At 58.2% G+C, this 19170-nt stretch overlaps 7 protein-coding genes across 7 annotated transcripts; 3 read left to right on the forward strand and 4 right to left on the reverse strand.

The window, feature by feature from the left end:
• Nucleotides 1–72: 72 nt before the first annotated feature.
• Nucleotides 73–1980, forward strand: PHYSODRAFT_312734 (hypothetical protein; the record flags this gene model as incomplete). The annotated part of the gene is made up of 1 exon (XM_009524109.1): nt 73–1980. The coding sequence occupies one exon, from the start codon at nt 73–75 to the stop codon at nt 1978–1980; it is 1908 nt and encodes a 635-aa protein (XP_009522404.1).
• Nucleotides 1981–2818: 838 nt separating this feature from the next.
• On the reverse strand, nt 2819–4027 carry PHYSODRAFT_489818 (hypothetical protein; the record flags this gene model as incomplete). The annotated part of the gene is made up of 3 exons (XM_009524110.1): nt 2819–3085; nt 3152–3229; nt 3305–4027. 3 exons carry the CDS (start codon nt 4025–4027, stop codon nt 2819–2821), a joined length of 1068 nt encoding a protein of 355 aa, XP_009522405.1.
• Nucleotides 4028–6190: 2163 nt separating this feature from the next.
• Nucleotides 6191–8864, reverse strand: PHYSODRAFT_254804 (Neprolysin CD1, peptidase family M13, neutral zinc metallopeptidase; the record flags this gene model as incomplete). Its single annotated transcript, XM_009524111.1, has 2 exons — nt 6191–8677; nt 8820–8864. The coding sequence occupies 2 exons, from the start codon at nt 8862–8864 to the stop codon at nt 6191–6193; spliced, it is 2532 nt and encodes an 843-aa protein (XP_009522406.1).
• Nucleotides 8865–8992: 128 nt separating this feature from the next.
• On the reverse strand, nt 8993–10183 carry PHYSODRAFT_494386 (hypothetical protein; the record flags this gene model as incomplete). Its single annotated transcript, XM_009524112.1, has 1 exon — nt 8993–10183. The coding sequence occupies one exon, from the start codon at nt 10181–10183 to the stop codon at nt 8993–8995; it is 1191 nt and encodes a 396-aa protein (XP_009522407.1).
• Nucleotides 10184–10776: 593 nt separating this feature from the next.
• On the forward strand, nt 10777–11967 carry PHYSODRAFT_496544 (hypothetical protein; the record flags this gene model as incomplete). Its single annotated transcript, XM_009524113.1, has 1 exon — nt 10777–11967. One exon carries the CDS (start codon nt 10777–10779, stop codon nt 11965–11967), a length of 1191 nt encoding a protein of 396 aa, XP_009522408.1.
• A 485-nt stretch (nt 11968–12452) lies between these two features.
• Nucleotides 12453–13906, forward strand: PHYSODRAFT_558391 (hypothetical protein; the record flags this gene model as incomplete). Its single annotated transcript, XM_009524114.1, has 2 exons — nt 12453–13495; nt 13526–13906. The coding sequence occupies exons 1-2, from the start codon at nt 12485–12487 to the stop codon at nt 13904–13906; spliced, it is 1392 nt and encodes a 463-aa protein (XP_009522409.1). The 5' UTR covers nt 12453–12484.
• Nucleotides 13907–17482: 3576 nt separating this feature from the next.
• Nucleotides 17483–19144, reverse strand: PHYSODRAFT_558392 (hypothetical protein; the record flags this gene model as incomplete). Its single annotated transcript, XM_009524115.1, has 2 exons — nt 17483–17862; nt 17973–19144. The coding sequence occupies 2 exons, from the start codon at nt 19142–19144 to the stop codon at nt 17694–17696; spliced, it is 1341 nt and encodes a 446-aa protein (XP_009522410.1). The 3' UTR covers nt 17483–17693.
• Between the last annotated feature and the right edge of the window lie 26 nt (nt 19145–19170).

A 19170-nucleotide genomic window follows, 5' to 3' on the forward strand; every position in this document is an offset into this window, starting at 1 on the left:
ACGGCGTTGCGACTGCCGAAAAGCTCCGATAGCTGTAGCTGCTCGCCCATGGCCGGCAGAACGCAATTTGCCATGGGCTACAAGCAGTCCAGCGACGACGACGACAAGAGCCAAGACGCGCGCGAGCGCGTGCTGAGCGCGCTGCGCGCGTGGGACCAGCAGGAGCTGCTGGGCCTGCTGGCGGACACGGCCGACAGCGCGCTGTGGCGGCAGGTGCTGCACTTCGACGGCTGGTACAAGGGCGGCGTGGCCGGCTACTTGGCCTCGGCCACCAAGCTCTACGCGGAGCTGCGCGGCGAGGCCGCGGACGAGGCCGACGCCGGAGACCTATGGGCCGACTGGCGGCCGTCCAACCCGGCGGCTTCGGCCGAGCTGGCCGCCGTGGCGGAGCTCGACTCGCCGCTCTTCAATGAGCTGGAGCAGAGCGGCCTGGCCAACCTGGACAAGTGCTGCTTCGTGGTGGTGGCCGGCGGGCTCGGAGAGCGGCTCGGCTACCAGGGCATCAAGCTGCGGCTTCCAGTGGAGACGCTGACCCACACGAGCTACCTGGAAGCCTATGTGCAGCACCTGCTGGCCATGCAGGCGCTGGCCAACGCCCAACGTGACGCCCCGATCCACATCCCGCTGGCCATCATGACGTCCGACTCGACGCACGAGGCCACGCAGAGCTTCTTGACGGAGCACAAGAACTTCGGCATGGCCGAGGGCCAGCTCGTGCTCATCAAGCAGGAGAAGGTGCCGTGCATGGATGTGATCGAGGGCTCTGCTGATGGTGGCAAGCAGCCCAAGTTGAAGCTCGTGGTGAAGGACGGCTTGCTGGTGATGAAGCCCCATGGCCACGGTGACGTGCATACGCTGCTGCACACGTCCGGACTGGCGGCCAAGTGGCTGCAGCAAGGCAAGATGTACGTGCACTTCATCCAGGACACCAATTACCTCATCCTGAACGGCGCGCTGCCGATGCTGGGCGCCTGTGTCAAGCACGACTGGGGCTTCGCGTTCACGACGGTACCGCGCAAGGCCAAGGACGCGTCCGGCGGCATCGTGCGCTTCACGTCGCCATCGGGCAAGCACTCGACGCTGTTCAACGTGGAGTACCACGAGCTCGACCAGTTCCTGCGCACGCGCGCCAAGACCGAGTTCCCTGACGGCGACGTGAACGACCCTAAGACGGGCTTCTCGCCCTTCCCGGGCAACATCAACGGCATCGTCGCGGCGCTGGACTCGTACGTGCCGGTACTGGAGACGTCCAAGGGCTTCGTGCCCGAGGTGTTCAATCCCAAGTTCCGTCCGAACGCCAACAAGTGCGCCTTCAAGTCGCCCGCCCGCCTGGAATGCATGATGCAGGACTACCCCAAGCTCCTGGTGCAGTACCAGATTGAGCACCACGACGAGAGCGGCAAGGGCGGCGTGGGTCTGGTGCAGTTTCCCTCGAGCGTTGTGTACTCGCCCTGCAAGAACGACGCCGCAAGCGCCAGCGAGAAGGCCAAGAACGATATCCCGCCCCAGTGCGCAAGCTCCGCGGAGCACGAGGTGTTCGCCATCAACCGTTTGAAACTGAAGACTCTGGGCGTGTCGATGCCGAAGGAGACCACGCAGCAGTCGTGGCTTGACATCCCCGTGGACACTTCAGGTCCGCAGATTGTGTTTGGATCGGGCTTCGCACTCAGCCAGACGACGTTGGCCAAGAAGTTCACCAAGCCTTCTGCCATCAACCTCTCCGCTCGCTCCACGCTGATCGTCGAGGGAGCGGACGTCACGTTCGACTCGCTGGAGCTGGACGGCGCGGTGCGCATTGTGGCCTGCCCCGGAGCCAAGGTGGCGGTCAAGTGTCTATCGGTCAAGAACGCTGGCGTCGAGTACGAGTCGGTGCCGGCCGACAGTGACCCCGTCGACGCCATGCGTGGCTACCGACTCAAGCAACTCGAAGTGAAGGAGTTCCGCTTCGACAGCCCAGGCAACTACGTGATCAACGAGTAGGTGGCCAGACTGTATGAGGCACAAGTAGAGACTACGTTTTCCCATTCAATGTAATTGAGACTGTCTACTTTCAGTAGTGTTTCCGTTCCGTTGCTGACGCTTCACTACATCAACGACTACGATGGCACGATTTCTATTGAGATGGATGTGACTGCCGCAGGAAGCCCCCAAGCTCTCCAGCCGAAACTGAAGCGCCCCCACCAGGTACCGACACCCGACGAGGAGAGGGTATTCCTCTCGCAGCACAGTACGCTGTTTGCACTGCGTATATCACAAGCCGGACGGATGAACCAGCAAGTGGAAAGTAAAAAAGTGCTTGAATCCACACAAATTCTTTGATGGTAGGAAATGTATCTGGGACTCCCCTCCATTCGGTGCACGAGAAGGCAACAGAACCGTCCTCGGTCCCGCAATAGGCTACGAGGACAGTCTGCTGAGAACGCGGCGAGAGAGACCGAAGCCTCCCCCGCCCTTCTCCCCCGTGCACCAAGTCCCGAAGGAGCTCGGACAGGAAGCCCCAGACGTCCATGTGAGCCTCATATTTAACTGCGTAGCCACGGTCGACGCTCCCCGCTCCATCCAAGAAGACGGAGCTAAAGGAGGCAGGGCTGGTAGCTGGTAAAGAGAGGCACCACAGCAAGATGGGTACATACACAGATTCGCGAATTTTGCTTTGGCTGGTACGGGTTCAATTCGTAACTGAAGCTCGGGAGTGGCTGGTCGCAAATTTTTTACGACTCGTTTGTGTGTTTTTACGTAAAAACAAACGGAGGAAGTGTAAGAAGTCAATTTATGGACATTCTACAAAGTGTCCATCTCTATCTACGGGACGTCCACCTTATTCGCCGTACTCCATCATGGCGAGCTCCTTGGAGTCCGGGACGGCCATGGCGCCTCGTCCAGTGCTGATCTCCTCGTCGTCGCTGTCTAGGTGGGCCTTGGCAGCGGCGGGCAGCGGCTTGACAGCGTCCTCCTCCGTGTCCTTCTCCGGCAGAGCGGGCGCGACGCCCACCAGCGAGCTGCTGCTCTTGTTCGTGCGCAGATACTTCTCCCACGCGTACTGCTCACGCTTGTACAGCTCCAACGTCGCACGAGCATCCTCAACCTATACAACAAGAGATACCGTTAGCTGCTGAATGACCATTAAGTGGTTGGTGGTGAGATGACGTACGGAGTCGTGCTGTCCTGTTTGAATCTGTCGGCCCAGCACTTCCTCCGTCAAGACCTTCAGTGCCTTCGGGTACAATTTCTGTAGACAAATAACACCAGCATTAGCACCAACACTTCTACTGCATATCAACACAGAGTCGTTCAGCCAACGTACCGTTCCGTTCATCTTGCGACGCATGTACGGTCGGTAGTACGCCGTGTCTCGGATGAGGTGCTTAGGCGGCGTGAACATGAGCGCTTGGAAGTCGTTCTTCAGGGCGTGGCCCACAATGATCTTGTCCTGCAGCAGCTTGCCCACCTCCTTGAGGCACTGCTTGAAGGGGATGGCGTGCCGCAGCGAGCTCGACTTGATGCCGCTCACGTGCGTGCGGAAGTCCGTGACCTTCTCCACGGGGCGCACGTGCTTGTCGTACAGCACGTTGCCGTTGTAGTCCACGATACTGCAGCGCGCCAGCACGCTCGTCTTGCCCGAGAGGCCCACGCCCACCATTTCGCAATCCATGCCCACGATGAGCGAGTTGTCCACCCACTCGGCGGTGCGCTGCTGCTTGCGCTTGGCCTGCTTCTCCTGCTTGGCGCGCTGCTTCTGGGCCTTCACGTCCAGGTCGTGCTTCTTCTCGGGCACCTTGCCGCCCTTGTGGCGCTGGTCCTTCTGCTGGATCTTGCTCTTGAGCGCCAGCCAGTTGGAGTTGGCCAGCACCATGGGCTTCACAGCCTTTGCGGCCTTCTCCTGCGTCTTCTGGGGCGCGGATTCGCTCACTTTCTTCGCGGCTGCGACCTTGTGCTTCTTCTTGCCATTGTGCACCTTGCCGTTCGCCTTGCCGCTGCCCGCCTGCGCCGGTGCAGAGCCCTCCGTACGCTTCCTCTTGCCGCCCATCGTCAATGTGATCAACTTGACTGGCGGCCCGACTCGAGCAATATAGACCTATGATCCAACATACACCTACCGTATCGCATGTTTGCATTGCAATATGGATACATTTGGGTTCTCCACACAAATATCATGGCACAGTGTATTACGCCCACTCGCTCATGGGTTCATTCTGCCATTTTGCTCGCAACGTCTCAACATGAGCGACGCCGAAGTCGTCGTGGACGTCTCTCCGCTGCTTTCTGCGCCTTCCACGGACGGCACCACCTCCACACCGACCCCAGATGCTTCTCCGTCGTCTGCTCTACCCAACGCAGCCTCCGCCGTCTCCAACAACGCAGTAGTCGCCCCGCAACACGCGCACGGACACGGACACAGCCATGGCCACCACAACTGCCAGCACCAGCACGACCACGCGCCGCCGGAGGAGCAACCGCCCATGACCCCATTGGAAGAAATGTTCGCCTGCGCCAGACGCAACGATTTAGCGCAGTTCGTGCAGCTGGTGGCGCAATACGGCGACGAATTAGCGACGCAGCGACGAGATGCCCAGGGCCACACCATCGCCCACTGGGCGGCGCAGAAGGCCAACGGGGAGTTCCTGCACTACTTGCACTCCATTGGAGCGCCCATCGACTCTCCCAGTGAGGACGGGAGGGCGCAGCTGCACCCGATCCATTGGGCCTGTGCTGCTGGAAACTTGAGTGCGCTGCGCATGCTCGTGCTGAAGCTCGGCGTGGATATCAATACGTGCGACGCCAAGAAGCACCGCTCGCCGCTGCTGGTGGCGGCGCAGAATGGACACCCGCTGCTGGTGCTGTTTTGTGTGAGGAACCGAGCGGATGTGTCGCTTGTGGACGCGGATGGAGACACGGCGGTGCACTGGGCGGCGTATAAAGGAGCGACGGAGATCGTGGCGGTGTTCCAGTACCTTCAAGTGAGCTCAGACGCGCCCGACAAGTTCGGTCAAACGCCGTTGCACCTTGCGGCGATGAGAGGCGAGCTGAGCACGGTGCAGTTCCTGGTGGAGACTCTGGATGCGGATGTCAAGGCGCTGGATTCCAAGAACCGAACCCCGAAGGACCTGGCGCAGCTCAAGCATTTCCGCGATGTGGTGCGGTATCTGAAGCAACGGGAGCTGCGTGTTGCGGCCTGGAATGTGGCAGCGTTCACGTGGTGGTGCGACCCTGGAAGTCGTGCGCCGTACCACTTTACGATGCTGAATGCTGTGGTCGCTACGTTGGTATACCTCTTCGTTGTCTTCCCGCTTATGCCGGATAGACGCAACGTGATGGTGCCGCATCTCGCTTGGAACGCAGTGACCTGGTACTTTTTCTATCGGACTGTCACGACCAAGCCTGGAAGTGTACCAGAAGACAACAAGAAGTACGGCATTGCGTACGATAAGGTCACTGACGCTCTCATCAACGGCGATGACGACGATGGAGATGAAGACAAGATTGGAGAGAGCGCTAGTGCGAGGGCGCAGCGTGAATGCCTGGAGCGCCCACTTTGCCACACTTGCCATATCCAGAGACCTCCACGCTCCAAGCATTGCCGCATCTGCAAGACTTGTGTCCCTGTATTCGACCACCAGTACGTGCCAACTGACCATGCCATACATACAATACTGCGCAGTAACTAACCTGCTCGTTTGTGCTTCTAGCTGTCCGTTTGTAGACAACTGCGTTGGTCGCGACAATTACGCGGCTTTCTTGCTGTTTGTGATTTTCCTAGCCCTTGACTTGGCTGGGATGGAATACGTGCTCTACCTTCTCTGCCGTTGGCACCACGACATGCGCATCTACGCCGTCATCGGCATGGTCTACCTGCTCTTCATTTTCCTACCGGTGGGGCAGCTTGCGGGCTTCCACATCTACCTTACTGCCAAGAACCGCACGACCAACGAGCTGCTCAACGCGGATCGCTACCGCTTTCAGCGTGGAGGAGAGCTGCGTTCGTACGACCGAGGCATCATCAGAAACGTTGCTGAGCGGTGCTTTGGTCTTGGCGGAGAGCCCGTTGAAGATGAAGACGCAGAAGTGAAGGCCAAGCTGCTCGACGAACAGCTCAGTTCAGTCCCCGCGTAGACTTACAAAAGAGTTTTATTGATCGGGAATACAAGGGCGCTTTAGTGCGGATAATTTCGACTGGGGGCATCGAGAAAAACTACCAAAGCTGACACTTTGTCTTCGGGTTCATGGGAGAACCAGCGGGGCAGGAGAATACGCGAGCAAAGTCCCGCGAGTTGCTTGCCACGCCGTTAATGCGCCATCGCTCGGGAGAGTGCGGATCCGTTGCTAACCGCTGCGTCACGCTGGCGTCGCTTGTCTTCGCACAGAACGCCTGCGCGAATGAGATGAAGAAGAGCTTTTCAGCTTCGCTGGCAGGCAAACTCTTCTCGGCGTCACTCATCGCATCAGCTTCGCTCATCTTGTCAATGTACTCTTGATACGCCGCGAAGGATAACTTGACGCCGCCGTTGTCCGCGATGTTCTCGCTCAGAGTGTAGTTCCCGTTGACGTGGCCCAGCACCTTGTCGGTGTCTGCACCACTGGTCACTGCAAAGTTGTCGTACTGGTTCACCAGACAATCTGTCCTCTTCGAGAACTCCTCCGCTGTTTCACTGCTCCACCAATCCTGGAGATTACCATCACCAGCGTAGTATCTTCCAGAGGCGTCAAAGCCATGTGTAAGTTCATGGCCAATGACAGAACCAATGGCACCGAAATTCCGAGCTGGATGCCGTCCACGAGCGAAGAACGGAGGCTGAAGGATCCCAGCGGGGAATACGATCTGGTTGGCTGTCGGCTGGTAGTACGCGTTCACTGCAGCACTCGTCATTGCCCATTTGTTGCGATCAACGGGATTGCCGATGCGAGCCACGGCGCGATCAAACGCGTGTCGCTTCACAATCTGCATGTTGTCGGCAAGTGGCGCGTCGCCGCGTAGCTCATACGGGAAGTGCTCGGAGCGTGTCGAATGACCGATCAAATTCGTTATGTTGCCCAGCTTTTCCAGCGCCGCCTGGCGCGTCGGTCCGTCCAGCCAATCCGCACGTCCAAGATTCTTCTGTAGTGACTCTTGGATCTGCGTCACAAGCTGACTGGCGAGTTGTTCGCTTGCCTGGTCGAAGCGCAGGAGCGCGAAGTACTTGCCCACAAGATCAGGAAAGTTATCAGTCACACGCTGAAGACAAACCTTCCAGCGCGGTGCGCGCGTCTTCTGACCGCGGAGCGTCCGCGCGAAAAACGAGAAGCTGGCCTGCACAAAAGGTTCACTGAGCACACCTGCATACGTGCTGATGAACTGGTACGTGAGTACGGCCTTCAACGTGTCCAGCGTGACAGTATTCCCCGCCAGCAGCTTCTCAACTCGCTCAAAGTATTCAGGAGTCTCCACGATCACATCGGTACTGTGAGCCTTGAGACTAGTCAGCAATCCCGTACCGTTGACAAACTTTGCGAACGTAAGAGGAAACTCGTCAGCGACTTGGGCCACGTTCATGCGGTTGTAGGTAGCCACGGGATCCTGCAGCTTCTCCTTGGGCACAAACAACGGCGCCAGTGTCTGCTCAAAGTCAATGACCTCAGAAGCTCGCGACGCAGCAGCCCCGGACTCCCATCCAGCCAGCAGAAACAGCTCCACCACGTACGCATGGAACGCGTCACTGATCGAGTCGAACTGCTTCTTGTCCAGATAATACTGCGGGTCGGGCAGTGACAATCCACTCTGCGATGCGTACAGCGCGTACGTCGTGGCTTCCCTGGCGTCCGCACTCACACTCAATCCCGTCAAGAAGTCCGGCCCAGCCTTGGACAGTTCTCCGGCCACTTGAAACAGCTCCTGCTTGCTCTTGGTCGCTGCGATCTGCTGCAACACGGGCGCCAGCACCTTCAGCGACGCCTCGTCCGCCGTCGTGCTGCTAACATTGCTGAAATTCATGCACGAGTCGTACAGCTCCCCAACCAGCGGCCATCCCTGCTGCATGAGCTCCTTCAGCACCTTCTCGTTCTCGTCATGCACCGTCGAGAAGGACAGGAAGACGCTGGGTCTGTCGTCCGGGATCTCCGCCTGCTGCTGCCACGCGCCGCAGCTGAAGGCGTAGAAGTCCTTGCAAGGGTCCACCGCTCTGTCAATATGGCGCTCCACATCACTGGGCAGCCTCTGTACCCACGCCGACGCCTCAGTGGACCCCTGAATGGCTCGAGGGGCGTGCAGCGTGCCGCCGCGCACCACCAGCACCACCACAATGAGGAACAGCGCGCCCAGTCCCGCAGTGGCCCAGGCGAAGAGCGGCTTCTGCAGCAGCAGCGGCTGCGGGCCGGCGTAGCCCGCGGGTTCCTCCTCGTGGGTCACGAGCGGCTGCTCGTCGCCCAGCGCCTTCTGCTTGCTCATGGGCGCGTCCTCTTCCTCGTCGACAGGGGGCGGCGCGCCGTCTTCGTCGTAGATTTTCTTCCACTTGGCGCCCGCGGAGCGCTCCATCGGCGTGCAACTTGGCGCGCGCACTGCGCACACGTGTCGGCTACTTGACGCTGCCGCCTGCGAAGCCGCTTGAGATCTAGGAGCCACGAACGAGAGCGGGACACGACGACGCCTGCTGCCGGCAGATGTGGATTTGCCCGTGTTGAGGTTTACGAAGTGACGCTCGGATTTCTAACCTATGGTTTGGCATAATGGCTACATTGACAAAGACCTAAATTAGGACACAGGTTCAGGTTTTAAAAGCAGGTGAGATCTTGTCACAATTGCAGGTGCCGCGTTCAGCTTCAACTTGCTGCAAAGCTTCACTTCTAACCGCACACAGTCGTTGCAGGCACCACCACTTCATCCATAGGGCCATGAGGCATTGAAAACCACCTTATTAAGGAGCTTCAAGCATAGATAAAGTTTAATAACTTTGTACTACTACTAGTAGTTACTCAAACCACTAAAAGCTCGTGCAATACAGTACCGGTATCGCTGCTCTACCTACGACTCCCAGACGAATCCCGCCGAGCGAACGCCCTTGTCCTCCTCGCCCACGAACGGATAGTCCGTGTAGCCCGCCTCCAGCGGCATGCTCGGCTGCAGGTAGAACGTATTCGGCTCGTATGGCGTGAGCGCCGCGTTCGTGCGCAGTCGCTCGACGAGGTCCGGGTTGGAAATGAAGTCGCGGCCAAATGCCACGAGGTCGGCCCCGCCGTCCTCGATAGTCTTCATGGCGTCGGCGCGGTCGAAGCCCGCGGCCGTGATGAGCACGCTCTTGTAGACGCCGCGGAAGTGGCGCGCCACGCCGCCCGCCGGCACGTCCGAGTTGTCCGTGTGCATGCCGCGACGCTCGATCACGTGCAGGTAGGCCAGGTCGTAGTCGTTGAGCTTGTTCACGACGTAGCCGTAGGTCTCGCGCGGCGCCGAGTCCTTGCAGCCGAAGGTGTCGCCGAACGGAGACAGTCGGATACCGACCTTGCTGGACGGCAGGCTGGCGAGCACGGTGTCGAGCACCTCGAAGATGAGGCGCGCGCGGTTCTCGATGCTGCCGCCGTATTGGTCCGTGCGCGTGTTGACGCTGTCGCAGAGGAACTCCTCGAGCAGGTATCCGTTGGCGGCGTGGATCTCGACGCCGTCGAAGCCCGCGGCGATGGCGTTCTCGGCGGCGCGCCTGTAGTCAGCGACGACATCGGGGATCTCGGCGATGTCGAGCGCGCGCGGGGTCACGTAGTCCTTGCGGCCCTCGCGCGTGACGGCGTGGCTCTTGACGTTGGCCATGCTGGTGGCGCTCGAGGACACGGGCAGCTGTCCGCCGGGCTGGTTGAGCGGGTGTCCGACGCGGCCCGTGTGCCAGAGCTGCACGAAGACCTTGCCGCCCTTGTCGTGGATGGCCTTGGTCACGGGCTTCCAGCTCTCGACCTGGTTCTGCTGGAAGATGCCGGGCGCGCCGAAGTAGCCGCGTGCGGTGGCGCTGATGTTGGTGGCCTCGGTGATGAGCAGTCCGCCGTCCGAGGCGCGCTGCGAGTAGTACTGGGCAACCAGGTCCGTGGGCGTGCCGGCGTCACCCGTGCGCACGCGGGTGAGCGGGGCCATGGCGACGCGGTGCTTGAGCTGTACGGGGTCCTTCTTGCCGCCGAGGGTGACGGCCGAGAAGAGGCTGGGCGCGGCAGTGGCGTTCGCGAAAGGAGCCATGGTTGATGAGGTGGCTGGGGTGATTGGTGCTGTCGGTGAGGACACTTGCGTTCTTGAGAGGGAAATGGGAAGTGAGGCGGATTGATCGTGAATCACCAAAGCGAGTCGGGATCGTTCGCCAAGAGCCTCATCAACATGGTTTACGAGCATGAAGTGGCCGAGTTGTCTGGGCACGGGTAGATCGAAGTAACAGTGTAGGTATTGCGTCGAACGAAATGGAATCGCGATCGAGAGTCTCGATTCGAGACTTGCGTCAAACATTTTGCAGACGTGATCAAGCGTGATCAACCCGATTAGATGTGCAAAGTACACAGTGCTGTACTTTCATGCGACACCTTCGCTTTGCGTGAAATTCTCAAGGCGTGATCGCGATTCCATTTCGTTCGACGCAATACCTACACTGTTACTTCGATCTACCCGTGCCCAGACAACTCGGCCACTTCATGCTCGTAAACCATGTTGATGAGGCTCTTGGCGAACGATCCCGACTCGCTTTGGTGATTCACGATCAATCCGCCTCACTTCCCATTTCCCTCTCAAGAACGCAAGTGTCCTCACCGACAGCACCAATCACCCCAGCCACCTCATCAACCATGGCTCCTTTCGCGAACGCCACTGCCGCGCCCAGCCTCTTCTCAGCCGTCACCCTCGGCGGCAAGAAGGACCCCGTACAGCTCAAGCACCGCGTCGCCATGGCCCCGCTCACCCGCGTGCGCACGGGTGACGCCGGCACGCCCACGGACCTGGTTGCCCAGTACTACTCGCAGCGCGCCTCGGACGGCGGACTGCTCATCACCGAGGCCACCAACATCAGCGCCACCGCACGCGGCTACTTCGGCGCGCCCGGCATCTTCCAGCAGAACCAGGTCGAGAGCTGGAAGCCCGTGACCAAGGCCATCCACGACAAGGGCGGCAAGGTCTTCGTGCAGCTCTGGCACACGGGCCGCGTCGGACACCCGCTCAACCAGCCCGGCGGACAGCTGCCCGTGTCCTCGAGCGCCACCAGCATGGCCAACGTCAAGAGCCACGCCGTCACGCGCGAGGGCCGCAAGGACTACGTGACCCCGCGCGCGCTCGACATCGCCGAGATCCCCGATGTCGTCGCTGACTACAGGCGCGCCGCCGAGAACGCCATCGCCGCGGGCTTCGACGGCGTCGAGATCCACGCCGCCAACGGATACCTGCTCGAGGAGTTCCTCTGCGACAGCGTCAACACGCGCACGGACCAATACGGCGGCAGCATCGAGAACCGCGCGCGCCTCATCTTCGAGGTGCTCGACACCGTGCTCGCCAGCCTGCCGTCCAGCAAGGTCGGTATCCGACTGTCTCCGTTCGGCGACACCTTCGGCTGCAAGGACTCGGCGCCGCGCGAGACCTACGGCTACGTCGTGAACAAGCTCAACGACTACGACCTGGCCTACCTGCACGTGATCGAGCGTCGCGGCATGCACACGGACAACTCGGACGTGCCGGCGGGCGGCGTGGCGCGCCACTTCCGCGGCGTCTACAAGAGCGTGCTCATCACGGCCGCGGGCTTCGACCGCGCCGACGCCATGAAGACTATCGAGGACGGCGGGGCCGACCTCGTGGCATTTGGCCGCGACTTCATTTCCAACCCGGACCTCGTCGAGCGACTGCGCACGAACGCGGCGCTCACGCCATACGAGCCGAATACGTTCTACCTGCAGCCGAGCATGCCGCTGGAGGCGGGCTACACGGACTATCCGTTCGTGGGCGAGGAGGACAAGGGCGTTCGCTCGGCGGGATTCGTCTGGGAGTCGTAGGTAGAGCAGCGATACCGGTACTGTATTGCACGAGCTTTTAGTGGTTTGAGTAACTACTAGTAGTAGTACAAAGTTATTAAACTTTATCTATGCTTGAAGCTCCTTAATAAGGTGGTTTTCAATGCCTCATGGCCCTATGGATGAAGTGGTGGTGCCTGCAACGACTGTGTGCGGTTAGAAGTGAAGCTTTGCAGCAAGTTGAAGCTGAACGCGGCACCTGCAATTGTGACGTGCTTTTGATATATTCGCCAAAACTTGCCTTTTGATACGGTCAGCTAAAACTAACTTGGTTAAATTATCGACAACGATTTTGGGAATCTGCCTTTGGTTAGATTCATACTGTCTGTGGCTATTATCAGGCTCTGAGGACGACTGCAGCGCGATATTCGTGACCCCCTCCATTCATGGCGCGCTTCCTGCAACGTCGCGTGCGCTTGTATTTTCTCGACCCCGATCAAAGTATCCTCACTCACTTTGAAATCCGCCTTCGACAGACCAAGTGCATTACTGAGACCGAATGAAGTTCGGCAAGCGCGTGCGCAGCCTCGCGTCGCCGGAGTGGGCTGCCGACTACGTGGACTACAAAGCGCTCAAGCGGGAGATCAAGCTGGCCTTTGAGGGTCGTGATGGCAGCGCGGGCGTTGACAAGCAAGTGACCTGGTTCCAGTCGGTCCTCGAGTCCGAGATGCAGAAGCTCAATGCTGCACACGCGCGGATCCTGGACGAACTCGTGAACCGCGAGCTGAAGCCGCTGCAGCAGGCGCTGGGGACGCGGTGGGTGCTCCCTCACGCCACCGCGCGCTCGCTGTTGCTTGATGTGCTCAAGCTTTCGCACCAGGTGGACGCCTTCCGGCGCTTCGTGGTGCTCAACAGCTTGGCGCTCGTCAAGATCACCAAGAAGTTCGACAAGGCGGCGAACGCTGGCGGCGCTGAGGCTGACGAGGACTCGGACGATACGACCTCCCGACTCAAAGCTCAAGTGTTGGAAGACCTCAAGTCCCAGCCGTTCTACGACGCAGCGACGCTGGATGCGTTGTGCGACGACACGGCGGCTCTGACGGACCGTGTGATGCTGTGCGTGCTGCCCGACGGCAACTTTCGACTCGGACCCAGAGCGATGACTTGCCCCATTTGCCTCTGTTCCGAAGTCCAAGCCCCCATTACGCTGTCGTGCGCGCACACCTTCTGCTGGTCGTGTCTGTCACGCGCAGCTCAGCACCGCTTCCGGTCGTGCCCGCTTTGCCGACGCGCGCAGTCTGTGGACCCGCGCGACTACGAAATCGACGGCTTGGTCAAGCGCTTCAAGCGCGCGTATGAGTTCGTGGAGCAGGCGCTGGATGTAGCTCCACTGGTTGCGAGCCCGATGCGCCAGATCCTCGCGGAGGCATTTGAAGTGGGCAACGCGTACCTTCGCGAGGTCGAAGACCAGTACGCAGCACTTGCTCCGCTAGCTTCGGCTACGTTTGATGATCCGCAAACCCTCGCAGCTTCTGTCAACGACTTGAAGGCTGACGTCGAGGCAAAGACTGTCGTGGTGGTCGATGGCCAGAGTGCCAAGAGTGACGAAAGCACTGAAGAGGGCGAGGCGGAGCCTCTTGTCGTCTTTGAGAAGGGCGACATCGTCGAGATCCTGTATGGCGCGCAATGGTATGCTGGTGTGGTGCTACAGCGCAATGAGGACACCGGCGCTGGCGAGACGTATTCGGTGTTGTGGTGGGTGAAGGACAAGTCGCAGCGCTTCGGTCAGCGCACGCCACGCCACCTTCTCCGCAAGCCGCAAGAAGTTCCCGTTCCACCAGCGCTATACGAATACGCGGCAGAAGCATGGCGAACTGCAGCGAGCTGGGCGCTGGAGCCTTTTCGACGACTACGGTCACGATCCGAAGGAGGGGATGGCAACAGCGCAAGTAGGACTCTTGCGCGCCAACAGACTCGATAGGTTATCCAAACGCTAATATATATCTTTTAATTTATAAGCAGCCTAGGACTGTGTCTAAAGCTGCATCCACTAATCGCTGCGTGTTGGAAGGCGCTGAGAGTAGTGAGCGGACGGCAGTTCGCTCCGCTAGCTACAGCTAACTTTGCCCTACTTTCGCATCGGCAGGCCGAGCAACAAGCGCCTCCCCCAACAAAACTCAACACGCTCAGTTTCCTCACCTTGACCATCAACAACAGGTGGGCCTCCTTCGTGCTCACGCGCGACCTCAGCAACTCTGCAACTCGGATAGACGCCGACTGGAGGAGTTTCATGCTAAGATCAACACCTACCACGCCGATTGCAGTAGGATGAACACGCTGTTACCTTCTCACACTCAACCTGAAGGAGGCAGAGGACACCACCTTCCTCTTGCTGGCGCTCCGGGCATTCCAGCGTACGCTTCCCAGCATCCCAGAGGATAAGCGCGTAGGCTGGGGCGTTTGAAGCCGAGGGGGGACGGAAAATCTTGATCTGTTGCCGCAGTCGTTACAGCACAGATAACTACAACAGGACGAAAAGAAGTTACTACCTCCGGAAGGAAAATACTGCACCTTTCCAATGAAATTATAGTCTAACAATAAACGATACCCTTGCAAAAGCGATGCTGGTTTGATTTTCGAATCTCCCGCCTACCGGATCTCATCCGATCCTCCCCCCTCTCGCTCCCCCGCCTCCCTCACTTTCAAAGATTCCCAGTCCTCGCCAAGATGGAGACCACCGACGACGAACGCCAAGCTGTGTGGGAGTATCTGCTGCTTCGTAGCACAAATGGGGTACTCAAGCGCGGTGACATCGTCAGAACTGCTGCCTACTTTCACCTTACCCGCTTCACCGTCGCTCGTATCTGGGAGCGAGGTCGCAGCTCGATGGGCTCCCGAGTTGCAGCTGTCGTCAAGTCCAGGAAGAGCGCGCGCGGAAGAAAGAAGCTGGATCGTGCGGTCCTGTGCACGCGCGTGGCTGAAGTCCCCGTGAACGACCGCGAGAACCAGCGCCGTGTCGCGGCGTCTACTGTCAACAAGTATCTTATCCAGCGGCTCCTACAGGAGGGGTACTTGCGACGTGCGCTTCGTCAAACCCGTCCACTGCTTACGCCGTCGCATAAGCTAGCGCGTCTGAAGTTCTGCGTCGAGCACGTGAAGCTGGGGGCCAACGGGAACCACTTCTTCGACCCCATGTAAGACGTTGTACACATGGACGAGAAGTGGTTCTACGTGAAGAAGGTTGGACAGAAGGTCTATGTTCTGACTGGGAAGGACGGCACGCCTGCGGAAGAACCCCCCGTGCAATACGTGCACAGCAAGCGCTATATCAAGAAAGTCATGTTTCTATGCGCTGTAGCTCGACCTCGGGGCGACTGGGGTAGGAAAGTCGGCCTCTGGCCGGTTGTGGAGACGTACATCACGGAACGGACAAGTGTCAACCGCGCTGCTGGTGTCGAGGAGCTACGTCCGATCTCAATCACCCGCGCGATATCGCGCCGTATGCTGGTTGACAATGTGATCCCTGCCATTAAGGCGAGGTGGCCGTAAGAGCAGAAGGACATTCCGATCAAACTGCAGCAGGACAATGCGCGACCACACGTTGATGAAGACGATCCCGAGGTGCTGGCAGCAGGTTGCAGCAACGGCTGGACAATCAAGCTGGCGAATCAGTCTGCGCAAAGCCCCGAGCTCAATTGCCTTGACCTAGTCTACTTTGCCAGCATCCAGTCTCTTCAGTCGCATACGAGGCCGCGAACAATTAAGAATCTCATCGACGAAGTGACGCGTGCGTTCGACAACAGAAAGGCCGAGACGCTGAACAAGACGTTCCTGACTCTACAAATGATAATGTTGCAGATCATGAAGTGCGGCGGTCGGAATGACTTTCGCCTGAGTCACATGCAAAAGGACAAGCTGTTTGCCGCTGACAGGCTCCCCGTAACGCTGCCGTGTGATACCCAGACGCTTATCAACGCTCACATGGACATGTCCACGCTATCTGCACTACTACTGGTCCCTACACCCCTACGTCACTGTTTCCGGCAGCACTAGAACCCGCAGCATTGCGTTCTGCCTCACCTCATTCTGACCTCGACCCCTTTCTTCGCTAGTGGTAGTACACACTAAAACACAACCTTTGCATATCTTATAACCGCCAAAAAGAACGAGGCGGAGCGCTGCGTAATTTGTTTTTAAAGGTGCAGTATTTTCCTTCCGGAGGTAGTATACATGTATGCGCCGAAGGCTTACGGCGCGTATAACTTCGCACTGTGTAAATATATTTTTTCTCGAAAACTGATAGAGCTGCGTCTCGCATCTCCTTGCGCTCGACGCACGTGTAGCGGAAGGGGTCTCCCAGCACCCACGCGTAGTGAATGTAGTCCTCCTTGCGCCATGCCAGAAGCCTCAGTGCTGCCTAACAGCTCTGTCAGACGGAAACCTTAAGGCTACCCGAGCTTAGTCCTGCCTGTCAAAAAGATAAGCATCACTGGTCTGCGTTTGATGCATTACCTGCAAGCGCAAAGCAATACTAGCATTAATTGGGCGCAGTAATGAGCGGTTGCGAGGCCGCGTAGCCGCATGTATTGCGGCTGTATGCCTGCATGGGATGCCTGCGAAGCAGGGCAGTACGGTGCATGTATTCGCGGAGGCGATCCAGGCCGTTGCGCTAGCTTTTCTACTACAGAAGTCTGGGAGTGCAGAGCTCTGTCGCGATAAAATATACCAGTATATGCAGACATAGATATCGTCGCAGATGGACACTAGATGTATGCACGTTCAGGTTGGCCGCGGCCATCAAGACGCCACTAAGGTTCTCTGAAAATGTAGAGACCCGGGATATCTGCGCCATACTAGTGTGTGCCCGTACATAAAGTGATTATATGTGCCGTAGCGAGTTATTGCCGCTTGCAAATACTTTGCCCTCTAAAATAGACCTCTAAAATAGACCACGCCTGTCACTTAATATGAGTGGACACGAGATAGGCGAGGGCTGATTTAGATTTATGCTTTGCTGGGGGCCGCTTTTAGGCCCAGAAACTCGGTTTGGCCCGTCTAGAATGGCATTTCTGCGTTTCCAAGTCGTAGAAAAGCGCCTTGGTCGAGAAAACAGAGCCCCAAGCTCGGATCTTAGACCGTACTGGCGAGATATATAAATCAGAGCTAGGTCTTAATTGAGAGCTGGCTGGATTAAAATCGAGATTATTAACGAGATAATAAGCATGCGTTGGCCAAAATATCTGCAAACGGCAATATCTGCGCCGTATCAATTTCGTGTTGCCGTAGTTATCTGTGCCGTAACGAGAGTCATCTGTTGCTGCGGACAGTGAATGGGGTGGTCAACGCACTCAGCTTGTGATTGTTAAAAAAAAAAACATTTGTCGTGTCTGAGTGAGAAAAAAAAATTGTTGCTGCTGCAGGCATTGACTACCCCTATTATTACATTAAATGTATCTCCAAGAGTGCTCCTCGTAGCTGGGCGACTGCAACTTGATCCCTATCAGCCGCCAGCAAGTGCTTCGAGTTACATTTCACTAATGCTTGAAACTTTGCCACTTCACGTGATTAATTCGTGTCTGTACTTTAGCTCCGCTGCAGATAGATACATCACCCAACACGGCTCAAGACGCAACGACAGCAAGTGTGCAGTAAATCTATGAACACGACGCAAAGCGAGGCATGACACCCCCGCACCCCACACCTGAATACACGCCAGCAACCTTCACCCTTTAGCTACTGAGGTGCGTTCGGCGGAAAAATACTACAGCCTAGTCCTTCTTCTCCTTGCCATCGTCCTTGGAGGCGTCGATGGCAGTTTTGACGATGGAGATCACGGTCTTCACGCGCTTGAACATCACCTGACCCGTGGACATCATGATCAGCAGCATGAACACGATGAGTGCCCAGTACAGGTGCGACAGCGTGTGGCTCACTTGCCTACAAATTGGCAACGCAAATGTACCGGAAATATTAGCACAAGTCGAATCAATCCAATACAGTAACTGAGCTGAGCACGCTCCAATTCACAGAGCAACATGGCAACGTACTTGCAATCGTAGAGCGGAATGTCATAGCCAATGTGCTCGTAGCACAGCAGGTCCTGCGAGATACGGAACACCAGCAGCGCCAGCGCCAAGCAGCCCGGAATCAGGTAGAACTCCAGGTTCTTGTACGGGTCACGCTCAGCGTTGATCTCGAGGTAGCGGTGGCGCTCCTTCTCGATCTCGTCAGCCAGTTCCTGGCGGAAACGCATGATCTCGCTGCGACGGCCCATGCGCGCGCCGTCGTCGAACACGTCCATGGCTCCCTGCAAACACGCCTTGTGGTGGGCCTCCAGTTCCTGCACAGGGACGTACTGGCACTTGGAGCCCGCGACCTTCTCCATCTCGCGCTTGTACTTGAGCAGAGCCTTGTCGCGCTGGTTCACGTTGTTAGCCTCAGCCGTGGCCTCCAGCAGCGTCTTTGCTTCCGGGAAAATGGACGCCTCGCGGAACAGGCCCGCGTACGTCTTGATGTACGTGAACAGCTCGCGCGAGGTCACCGTAACCCCGTGAATCTTCTTGGGGAACAGGTTGGCCGGGTCGAACAGTTCGTCCAGGTACGCCGTCAGCAGCTCCAAGAAGCGGTTGTCAATGGCTTCAACTGATCCATCGTACTCGCGCTCCGTAACCGCGTGGCCAGGGTGGGGCAGCAAGAAGCACGCGACCTTCTCGAAGCACGAGCTGATCTGCTCACGGGTGTCAGCCAGGTCCTTCTGCTTGCGGGACGACAGCAGCTCCACCATATACTGCTCCATGTCCTCGCGCTTCTCGTCCAGCGTCTGGCTCCGGGAGAAGTCCTGCCAGTCACGCACCAAGAAGTCGAGGCGCTGGAACGGGCGTGGGCGCTTGGGGGTTGAGTCGTCGTCGTCCTTGTCCTCGTTTTCCTCCTTCTTCTCCTCGTCGCCCTTCTCACTCACAGTCGACGTCGACTTCTCCAACGCACGCGCCGACACCGATGATGCAGCGCGCTGCAGCATCTGCTGCTTGTCACTCAATGAAGACGACGACTTGGTGTCTCCGAAGAGCGCCATCCTGCCGTACTCGGTAAACAGCGCGAGGTGCTGCAGGTTGTCCTCCTGCACCCGCTTGTCCACGTTGTAGATCTGGTACGAGCTCAGCAGCGTGCTGAGGCCGAAGATGCTGGCCGTGAGCATCTGCGACGTCTCCGAGTCGAACATGCCCTGCGTGTCGATCAAAAAGACGG

Source organism: Phytophthora sojae (assembly GCF_000149755.1).
Source record: "Phytophthora sojae unplaced genomic scaffold PHYSOscaffold_3, whole genome shotgun sequence".
Taxonomy (NCBI): Eukaryota; Oomycota; class Peronosporomycetes; order Peronosporales; family Peronosporaceae; genus Phytophthora; species Phytophthora sojae.